Genomic DNA, 10,677 nt, shown 5'->3' on the forward strand with positions numbered 1-10,677 from the left:
GGCGCTGTTGTGCTTTCTTGGTGGTAGCGTCGACATGGATGGACCAGGACAGATTTTTGGAGATGTGCACCCCTAGGAATTTGAAACTGCTAACCATCTCCACCTCGGCCCCGTTGATGCTGACAGGGGCGTGTACAGTATTTTGCTTCCTCAAGTCAATGACCAGCTCTTTAGTTTTGCTGGCATTGAGGGAGAGATTGTTGTCGCTACACCACTCCACTAGGTTATCTATCTCCCTCCTGTATTCTGACTCGTCGTTATTTGAGATCCGGCCCACTATGGTCGTATCGTTAGCAAACTTGTTGATGGAGTTGGAACCAAATTTTGCCACGCAGTCGTGTGTGTAAGGGAGTAGAGTAAGGGGCTAAGTACGCAACCTTGTGGGGCCCCGATATTGAGGACTATTGTGGAGAGGGTGTTGTTCATTCTTACTGATTGTGGTCTGTTGGTCAGAAAATCGAGGATCCAGTTGCAGAGTGGGGAGCCAAGTCCTAGGTTTTGGAGCTTTGATATGAGCTTGGCTGGGATTATAGTGTTGAAGGCGGAGCTGTAGTCAATAAATAGGAGTCTGATGTAGGAGTCCTTGTTGTCGAGATGCTCTAGGGATGAGTGTCGGGCCAGGGAACTGGCGTCTGCTGTAGACCGGTTGCGACGGTATGCGAATTGCAGTGGATCAAAGTGTTCTGGGATTCTGGAGGTGATGCGCTTCATGATCAACCTGTCGAAGCACTTCATTACGACTGAAGTCAGGGCCTCAGAACTTAATTGCAGTGTTAATGTAAGCCTACTTGTGATAATTATAGAGATTATTCTTAAAATTATAAAGCTCATTTCATTTAAAAAAATTTTTTTTTTTTTTAAATTTAGAGTACCCAACTATTTTATTTTCCAATTAAGGGGCAATTTTAGCTTGGCCAATCCACCTAACCTGTACATCTTTGGGTTGTGGGGGTGAAATCCACGCAGACACGGGGAGAATGTGCAACCTTCACACGGACAGTGACCCAGGGCTGAGATTCAAACCCGGGTCCTCAGCGCTGTCGGCAGCGGTGCTAACCACTGTGCCACGTGCCGCCCCAATTTCACTTAAAAATTAACAGTATTTTTATGATGGATCAGGTGACCTATTCATACCTGTAATTTTTTTTTTACGTTTGTGAGTAATTCTTATACTTCACCATTTAAGGGCATACCTTCTGTTTTACAGGCAGAGATAATGAAACATAAGGTGGAAAGGATAAGCAAAATGTAAGTATCCTTTTGTCACTGAAATAATGAGAGCTGCTGTGCTCCACATCTATGCTATCATAAATTTGTTGACAGATTTTCGGAAAAACCAGCTAATATGACAACTTTATCCTTGATTGTTCGACTTCCCCGATATTACAATGTGTGACTACTCTTCAAAAATTCTTAATTGGCTGTAAAGCACTTTGGAATTTTCTGAGGCCAGACTATGTTCGGGTACACAATGAGAATTCAGAATGTCCAATTCGCCTAACAGGCACGTCTTTCGGGACTTGTGGGAGGAAACCGGAGCACCCAGAGGAAACCCACGCAGACACGGGGAGAACGTGCAGACGCTACCCTGACAGTGACCCAAGCGGGAATCGAACCTGGGACCCTGGCGCCGTGAAGCAGCAGTGCTAACCACTGTGCTACCGTGCTAAATGCGACCCATTTATTTTTGCTTCATTATTTCCTTTTTTTTCTCATTCTCCCTTTCCTCTACCTTTCTATCAAAAAAGTGTACTGAGTTAAAATTAATTTTTTCATCATTAATCATCCATCATATACTTTTGAGGGTTCCTATAATTGTACCAGGAAAAATTACATGTGTTCCTGCCCCTTACTGCATTCATTCTCAGGAGGTGTTTTATCACCTAATCTATTTTCTGGGTTGCATTCTCAGTTCTTCCTATTAACAACAGAAGCTCTCTCATCTCTTCAAAAACAACTGCACAGTTTTATTTTTCATCTGCCGAGTTTATTTTTAATCTGCTCGATTTTATTTTACTCAGTACTGTGTTACCACAGATTTGAAATCCTTCAATGTGGGTTTATGACACAGGATACCATCGAGATTTTTTGATTTTTAGTTGGATTTACTCTGCAAATTTCTCATGCCTTTTGAATGGATGGCGTTTTAACTGATAAGCTGTTTTGGTTGGATTGATGCCTGCTAGGTCCCACTGTGACTTCCACCACGTGTTGCGATTCCTTGATTGGGGAATATCTATGGATTGGTGATCATTTCATATGAGTGTCACAAAAAATGACATTTCTGTGTAGAAATCTGTGCCACCCCAATTACTATATTTGGATACAATTTGCATTTAAGCAAAATGTCCCAGGCATGCCATAAAGGTATAGTGAAACAAAAATGTATATCTTCCCTCCTTATCTTCACTTTCAGAGTAACTAAAATTACTTTGAAACCTGGAGAAACCGGTGTAATATCTTTTTCTAACCACAGGGTAGCACAGATTTCTGTACTGATGTGTCATTTTATTTAGCAACAGCAACTAATTAGTGCTGTGTGGTTTGTTCCTGTTATGTGTGCACAGCACCACACTGTGGAAAAAAGTAAGTACTACACTAGGCCAAAAACAATTACTGTGTATGTTGGAATCTGAAATTAAAACACAAATGTTGGAAAATCTCAGCAGGTTTGACAGTATCTGGAGAGAGAACAGAGCTAACGTTTTGGTGTGTCTGCATGGGTTTCCTCAGGGTGCTCCGGTTTCCTCCCATGGGCCAAAGATGTGCAGATTAGGTGGATTGGCTACGATAAATTGCCCTTTTGAGTCGAACCGTTAGGTGAGGTTACGGGGATAGGGTGGAGGTGTGGGCTTAAGTAGTGTGCTCTTTCAAGGACGCTGAAGACTCGATGGGCTGAATGGCCTCATGCACTGTAAATTCTATGACTGGATGACTTTGTCAAGATATGTCCAGCATTAGACTTCCGGTTGCGGCTATGATGGCTCCCGCTCTGGTCAGACTTTTGGACCTTTTCCCCCGATTTTCTACCGGACCTGAATTGTAAAACTGATGACAGAGGCAATTGTGTTCTGAATTCCCACATCGGTGCATGGAGTGAAAGACTAGAAGTGCTCGTAAAGGCAGAAACAGAAAGACAGAGAAGGCTTGGGCTGAAGCTGCAGCAGGAGACAGCATGGCGGAGGACCGGACCTCTGGTTTGTCGACCCAGCGGTTAACGGAGCAGCTGATGCAAGTTATTCAGGAAGGCTTTGCTAAGCAGAAACGGGACTGCTTGGACCCGATAAAAGAGTAAATTGAGCGGCTGGAGCTTAGATTGGACGCCCATGATCGGGCGATCCAGAAGGTAGAGGCGGCGCTGGCTGAGCAGGAGGAACATCAAACTGCGGTGGAGTTGGAGATGGGGATGCTGAGAGACCAGCAGAAGAAGCTCCTGGAGAAGGTGGAGGACCTAGCGAATAGGTCCCACCGGCAGAACTTGAGAATCGTTGGGCTCCCGGAGGGGTCCGAAGGAGCGGACGCTGGGGCATACATCGCGGACATGTTTGAGAAGCTGCTGGGGGATGGGGCATTCTCCTGGTCCTTGGAGGTGGACAGGGCTCACAGAGCACTCGCGGGGAAGCCGCGAATGGGAGACCCCCCAAGGGCAATGGTGGTGAGATTCCACAGGTACTCTGATAAGGAGCGCATTCTACAGTGGGCCAAGCAGACACTGAGCTGTAAGTGGAACAACAGTATCCTGCGGGTTTACCAAGACCCGAGTGTGGAGGTGGCCAGGAGACAAGCAGGCTTCAACCAGATTAGATCGATCCTTTTTAAGCAAAAGGTGAAGTTCGGACTGTTGTATCTGGCCCGTCTCTGGGTCACGCACGAGGAACAGCACTTTTATTTCGAGTCACCTGAGGACGCGCTGGACTTCGCGAAAAGGAAAGGACTGGTCATTCTTGTTTTTTATTTTTTTATTTTCTGTTCTTGTATTAAAAAAAAAGTTTTTCGTTTTTTCTTTTGTGGAAGCTGTTTGTAATGCCCTTTGCATTGATTTGGGATCAGTGGTAGAGCTGAGTGAGTTAAGGTTTTCATTTGCACTGTTGGGGGATGGAGGTGTGTAAATCTTGGTGTTTTTCTGTCGGGCAGTTGTGTGGGTATTGTTTGATGTTGGAGTATGTTTGTATGAGCGGGGGGTGGAGGGGGAACAATAGGTAGGAGACTATCTGGCACCAGGGATGGGGGCCACCAAGCTAGCTGGGCGGGCTAGCTCACTGAAGCACAGTGAGGGGTGTGCATATGTTCGGTTTATTAAAGGGGTTGGGTTACAGAGTGTTGTACTAGGGACAGAGAGGAGGTTGGGGGCGGAGGCTGCCTGGGGGCGGATCGGTGGAGGCACGGAGCATGAGCTGGAGGCAGGCCCAAAAAGGGGGATGGCTAATCGGCGAAGGGGGAGGGGGCAATGAGCCCCCTAACTAGGCTGATCACCTGGAATGTTCGAGGGTTAAATGGGCCGGTCAAGAGGGCACGTGTGTTCCGCATCTTAGGGGACTGAAGGCGGACGTAGTAATGTTGCAGGAGACTCACCTTAGAGTAACTGACCAGATTAGATTGAGGAAAGGCTGGGTCAGCCAGGTCTTTCACTCGGGACTAGACTCAAAGACTAGAGGGGTTGCGATCCTGATCAATAAGCGGGTGGTGTTTGAGGCGGGTAGAATAGTCTCGGATGTGGGAGGTTGGTACATTATGCCCAGTGGGAAACTGGAGGGGGTGCAGGTGGTATTAGTAAATGTGTATGCGCCAAATTGGGATGATGTGGAGTTTATAAAGAGGATGCTAGGGAAGCTACCAGACCTGGACTCGCACAGGTTGGTCATGGGAGGGGACCTCAACACAGTTATTGACCCTGGCTTGGACCGGTCAAGCTCGAAAACGGGTAGGGTGCCAGCAATGGCAAAGGAACTAAAAGGGTTCATGGAACAGATGGGGGGGGGGGGGGGGGTGGGGGGGGATCCATGGAGATTTGGGCAGCCGAGGGTGAAGGAGTTCTCCTTCTACTCACACGTGCATAAAGTGTACTCCCGGATTGATTTCTTAATTTGGAGCAGGGCCTTACTGGCAGGGGTGGTGGACACGTGGTACTCGGCAATCACAATCTCAGACCATGCTCCGCACTGGGTTGACCTGCAGGTTAGTAAAGACAGTAACCAGCGCTCGCAATGGAGGTAAGATGTGGGACTTTTGGCTGACGAAGGGGTGTTCGAGCGGCTGAGGAAATGTATTCAGAACTACCTGCAGGTCAACGACACGGGGGAAATTTTAGCAGCGGTGGTCTGGGAAGCACTGAAGGTGGTGGTCAGAGAGGAGCTGATCTTGATACGGGCCCATAGGGAGAAGGTGGACAGGGCAGAGACGGACCGACTGGTAAAGGAGATACTACAAATCGAAAGGAGGTATGCGGAGACCCCAGAGGCAGGGCTTTTAAGGGAACGGCAGAGGGTACAGGTGGAGTTTGGCTTGTTAACCACAGGGAGGGCGGTGGAGCAGCTGAGAAAGGTGAGGGGGGTGATCTGTAAGCATGGAGAGAAGGCCAGCAGAATGCTTGCACAGCAGCTTAGAAAGAGGGAGGCAGCCAGGGAGATAGGGAAAGTAAATGATGGAGATGGTAACCTGGTTGGAGATTCAGCAAGGGTGAATAAGGTGTTTAGGAATTTCTACAGTAGGCTGTACAGGTCGGAACCCCCTACGGGGCTGGAGGGGATGATGCATTTCTTGGAGGGGTTGAATTTCGCAAAGGTGGACGGGGAGCTGGTAGAAGGGCTGGGTGCCCCGATAGGGTTGGAAGAGATAGTGGAGGGTCTGAAGGCCATGCAGGCGGGTAAAGCCCTGGGGCCCGATGGGTACCTAGTGGAGTTTTATAAAAACGTTCTCTGGGATATTGGGGCAGGTGTTGATGAGGATGTTCAATGAGGCAAGGGAAAGAGGGATGCTGTCCCCGACAATGTCACAGGCCACAATTATACTGATTCTGAAGTGGGACAAGAGCTAAGAGCTGTGTGGGTCCTTTTGGCCGATATCCCTGTTGAATGTGGATGCTAAATTGCTGGCCAAAGTTTTGTCCTCCAGGATTGAGGATTGTGTTTGGGACGTTATTGGGAAGGACCAGACCGGGTTTGTTAAGGGTCGGCAGTTGGTGCCCAATGTAAGAAGGTTGTTAAACGTGATCATGATGCCCCTGGAAGGTAGGGAGGTGTAGGTAGTGATCTCAATGGATGCAGAAAAGGCTTTTGATCGGGTAGAATGGGATTATCTGTGGGAGGTTCTGGGACGGTTCGGATTTGGGCAGGGCTTTATTGACTGGGTCAGGTTGCTATATCAGGCTCCTTGTGGCAAGCTTACGGACGAATAGAACATCGGACTATTTTAGACTGCACCGGGGATCGAGACAGAGATGCCCCCTCTCCCCACTGTTGTTCGCACTAGCTATAGAGCCGTTGGCAATTGCTCTGAGAGCCTCAAGGGGCTGGTCCGGGGGGTGGTTGAGCACAGAGTCTCGCTCTATGCAGACGACCTGCTTCTGTCAAATGTTTATTTAAAAAAAAAAAAGATATATCCAGTATTATCTGGTTTTTTTTACTGTAATAGGAGTTGTTGCACCATTCTCCTTTTGTTGTAAACCTGTGTTCGGCCACGAGGTTTCAAACACATGCCTGATCCTCAGTAGGGTGGGGTTAAAAAAACATGGGTATTAGAGGGGATGGAAGAAATCATGAGCATTCTGAGGGAATTTGGCCGGTTTTCGGGGTATAAGCTAAATATGGGGGAAAGTGAGATGTTTGCGGTCCAGGCGAGGGGACAGGAAGGGCGACTGGGAGAGCTGCCATTTAGATTAGATGGGGGAACCTTTAGGTACCTAGGCATTCAAGTGACGCGGGAATGGGACCGGCTGCATAAATAAAATCTGGCCCGACTAGTAGACCAAATGAAGGACGATTTTCGGAGGTGGGACGCGCTTCCGTTGTCACTGGCTGGGAGGTTGCAGACGGTGAAGATGACGATCCAACCGAGATTCCTGTTTGTATTTCAGTGTCTCCCCATCTTTCTTCCGCGGTCCTTTTTTAAACGGGTCAACAAAGTGATCACTGGCTTTGTTTGGGCGGGCTAGACCCCGCGAGTAAGGAAGGTAATGCTTGAGCGGAGTCGGCGAGAGGGCGTCTTGCACTGCCAAAGTTTAGTAACTATTACTGGGCGGCGAATATAGCCATGATCAGGAATTGGGTGGTGGGGCTCTGGGCATTGGTAACTGAGCCTTGCCAGCATGGCACTCCACCAGCCCTGTGGTGGTGGCAGCCCTGAGAGTCTGGGGGCAATGGAGGAGACATGTGGGAGCAGAGGGAGCATCGGTCCGGTCCCCAATCTGTAATAATCACCGGTTTGCCCCGGGAAGTATGGATGGGGGGTTCCGGATATGGCGGAGAACTGGGATTGAGAGGATGGGGGATTTGTTTATAGAGGGGAGCTTTCCGAGTATGAGGGCGCTGGAGGAGAAGTTTGGGTTGGCGAGGGGAAACAAATTCAGGTATCTGCAGGTGCGGGACTTCCTACGTAAACAGGTGTCATCCTTCCTGTTCCTACTGCTAAGGGAGATTCAGGACAGGGTAGTTTCCAGAGGATGCGTAGGAGAAGGGAGCGTCTCTGACATTTACAAGGAACTTATGGGGTCAGAGGAGACGCAGACAGAGGAGCTGAAGCGCAAGTGGGAGGAGGAGCTGGGAGGAGAGATAGAGGATGGTCTATGGCTCAGCCTGATACAATTCAAGGTCGTTCATCAGGCTCACATGACAGTGGCCCGGATGAGCAGATTATTTGGGGTGGAAGACAGGTGTGCAAGATGTGCGGGAGGACCAGCGAACCATGTCCACATGTTCTGGGCATGTCCAAAGCTTGAGGGATTTTGGCAGGGGTTTGCAGATGTCGGTCGTCATTCTCCGACCCCCCAGCGGGTCGGAGAATGGCCGTTGGCCGCCGTGAATCCCGCCCCCGCCGTTTGCCGAAGTCTCCGGTACCGGATATTCGGCGGGGGCGGGAATCGGGCCGTGCCAGTTGGCAGGCTCCCCCCCCCCCCCCCCCCGCTCGATTCTCCGGCCCGGATGGGCCGAAGTCCCGCCGATAAATTGCCTGTCCCGCCGGCGTAAATGAAAGTACCTATTTACCGGCGGGAAAAGGCGGCGTGGGCGGGCTCCGGGGTCCTGGGGGGGGCGCGGGGCGATCTGACCCCGGGGGGTGCCCCCACATTGTCCTGGCCCGCGATTGGGGCCCACCGATCCGCGGGCGGGCCTGTGCCGTGGGGGCACTCTTTCCCTTCCGCCTCCGCCACGGTCTCCACCATGGCGGAGGCGGAAGAGACTCTCCCCACCGCGCATGCGCGGGAAACTGTCAGCGGCCGCTGACGCTTCCGCGCAAGAGCCGCCCCGACATGTCATTTCCGCGCCAGCTGGCGGGGCAACAAAGGCCGTTTCCGCCAGCTGGCGGGGCGGAAATCCCTCCGGCGCCGGCCTAGCCCCTCAATGTTGGGGCTCGGCCCCCAAAGATGCGGAGCATTCCGCACCTTTGGGGCGGCGCGATGCCCGTCTGATTGGCGCCGTTTTGGGCAGCGGACATCGCGCCGTTTGGGGAGAATTTCGCCCGTCATGTCCACGGTGTTAAAAACCAGGGTGGCACTGAGTCCAGCGATGGCGATTTTCGGGGTGTCGGAAGACCCGGGAATCCAGGAGAAGGAAGAGGCAGACGTTCTAGCCTTTGCTTCCCTGGTAGCCCGGAGATGGATACTATTAGCATGGAGGGACTCGGAGCCCCCAAAGTCGGAAACCTGGCTATCGGACATGGCTAGCTTTCTCTGTTTGGAGAAAATCAAGTTCGCCTTGAGAGGGTCATTGTTAGGGTTCGCCCGGAGGTGGCAACCATTCGTCGACTTCTTCGTGGAAAATTAATCGTCAGCAGAAGGGGGGTGTTAGTTTAGCTTAGAGTAGGGGGTTAATAAAGGTGGGACCTGTAAGGAAGGGAGACGGTTTTTGTTGCACCATTCTCCTTTTGTAGTACACATATGTTCGGCCACGAGGTTTCAAACACAGGCCTGATCCTCAGTGGGGTGGGGTTAAAAAAACATGGGTATTAGGCCAGTGTTATTTCTGATCAGTTTATGGATGGGTCATTGATTGAGTGAGGCAGATCAGTCCGAGGGAGAGTTGTTGGGTCTAGTAGCTGTGGGGCAGAAGCTATCCCTATGTCTGGAAGTGTGGGTCTTCAGACTTCTGTATCTTTTAGAACTGCATCTGCGCATTAAAAGTACTTGGCTGTAAATATCCTGGGATTGTAACATTTTCTAGCACCCCCACACCCTGCAGTGGGACCAGCGAGCCAATGAAATCTCCGTTCACAACAGTGGGACTGGAAGATGCCACCGGTGTGAAGGGCTAGAAAATCCTGACCTCTTTGTGGATGAAAAATCCTGACCTCTTTGTGGATGAAAGTTTTTTGTTTCTTCAATCATTTCCTGTGTTAGATGCTGTGGGCAGCATGGTAGCACGTGTCTGCGTGTGTTTCCTCCGGGCTCTCTGGGTTCCTCCCACAGGTCCCGAAGGACATGCTGTTAGGCAATTTGGAAATTTTGAATTCTCCCTCTGTGTACCGGAACAGGTGCCGGAATGTGGTGGCTCGGGGATTTTCACAGTAACTTCATTACCGTGTTAATGTAAGCCTACTTGTGACAATAAAGATAACTTTTTTTATAGTTTTGTTCTCGCAACACCTTGTTCGGAAAACTAATTTGACTGCTTCATATTCCTAAAGTACACAGAATCTCAATCGTGTGAAACAAAAATTATTAACTGACCTTTTTTCCCCTATCCCCAGGATAGAAGAAACGACAGAACTACTAAAGTGTTCAGAAAGTTCAGCTGAGTCTAATGTACTAGGTTCTTTATCATCTCAAAATACTACAGATGCTGGAAATCTGAAATAAAATGGGGACTGGAAAGGCTCAAAGTCAGGCAACATCTGTGGAGAAAGAAACAGATTCAGGATTCAAGTCCATGTGCTTTCATCAGTAATTGTGCTGAATATTTTATTTTGCCCATTTCGTTTATAAGTTATAATATTTGTGGTGATAAAATTGAGTATATTTTTGCAGTCTTTTATTTTAAACATTTAGTTAACTTCTTCACCAACACCTATGAGTGAAGTATTTGTAACATTACTGTACAGGGACAATTTAAAGCTGTCAGACGTTTCAATAGCATTTGTCTGTAGAGATTATATGTTTAACCTGTACAAAGTTATGTGATATGAATAAAAGTGAACTTTCAATTTTTGCAGATTGTGCCTTTTTGTACAATGGCCATTGTGTTCAGTTGTCGCCATCTGGTGTTGATTTATTACTCAACCAGAAGAAATGAACTGCAGTGTGACCTGTAATGTCCTGCAAAATGAGCGTTGTCCTTCAAATTATCTTCTCTTTGCTTTACAATTCTTGGTTGACTTTTGGTCAGATAGAATTTCTTATTTCACACCATTCTAATCTATTAGCACCCTACAGAGGTGGGAACAAACAAAAAATTAACCTCAACTATACTTGATGGAGTTTAAAAGGATGAGGGGTGATCTCATTGAAACTTACAGAATAATGAGAAGCAT

General features: G+C 48.9%; 1 protein-coding gene across 8 annotated transcripts in view; it reads left to right on the plus strand.

The window, feature by feature from the left end:
• Positions 1-10,350, plus strand: part of cep44 (centrosomal protein 44) — a 114,592-nt gene extending 104,242 nt beyond the window's left edge. For 6 of the 8 annotated variants that reach the window (XM_072515765.1, XM_072515769.1, XM_072515767.1 and 3 more), the window contains 2 exons: positions 1,208-1,248; positions 9,898-10,350. In XM_072515765.1, the coding sequence (XP_072371866.1) occupies positions 1,208-1,248; positions 9,898-10,006 (150 nt within the window). In that variant the 3' untranslated portion in view covers positions 10,007-10,350. The remainder of the gene's footprint in view (positions 1-1,207; positions 1,249-9,897) is intronic. The other 2 variants (XM_072515771.1, XM_072515772.1) reach the window with 1 other exon arrangement.
• The last annotated feature ends 327 nt before the right edge of the window (positions 10,351-10,677 follow it).

The sequence above is a fragment of the Scyliorhinus torazame genome, chromosome 9, assembly GCF_047496885.1.
Source record: "Scyliorhinus torazame isolate Kashiwa2021f chromosome 9, sScyTor2.1, whole genome shotgun sequence".
NCBI lineage: Eukaryota > Metazoa > Chordata > Chondrichthyes > Carcharhiniformes > Scyliorhinidae > Scyliorhinus > Scyliorhinus torazame.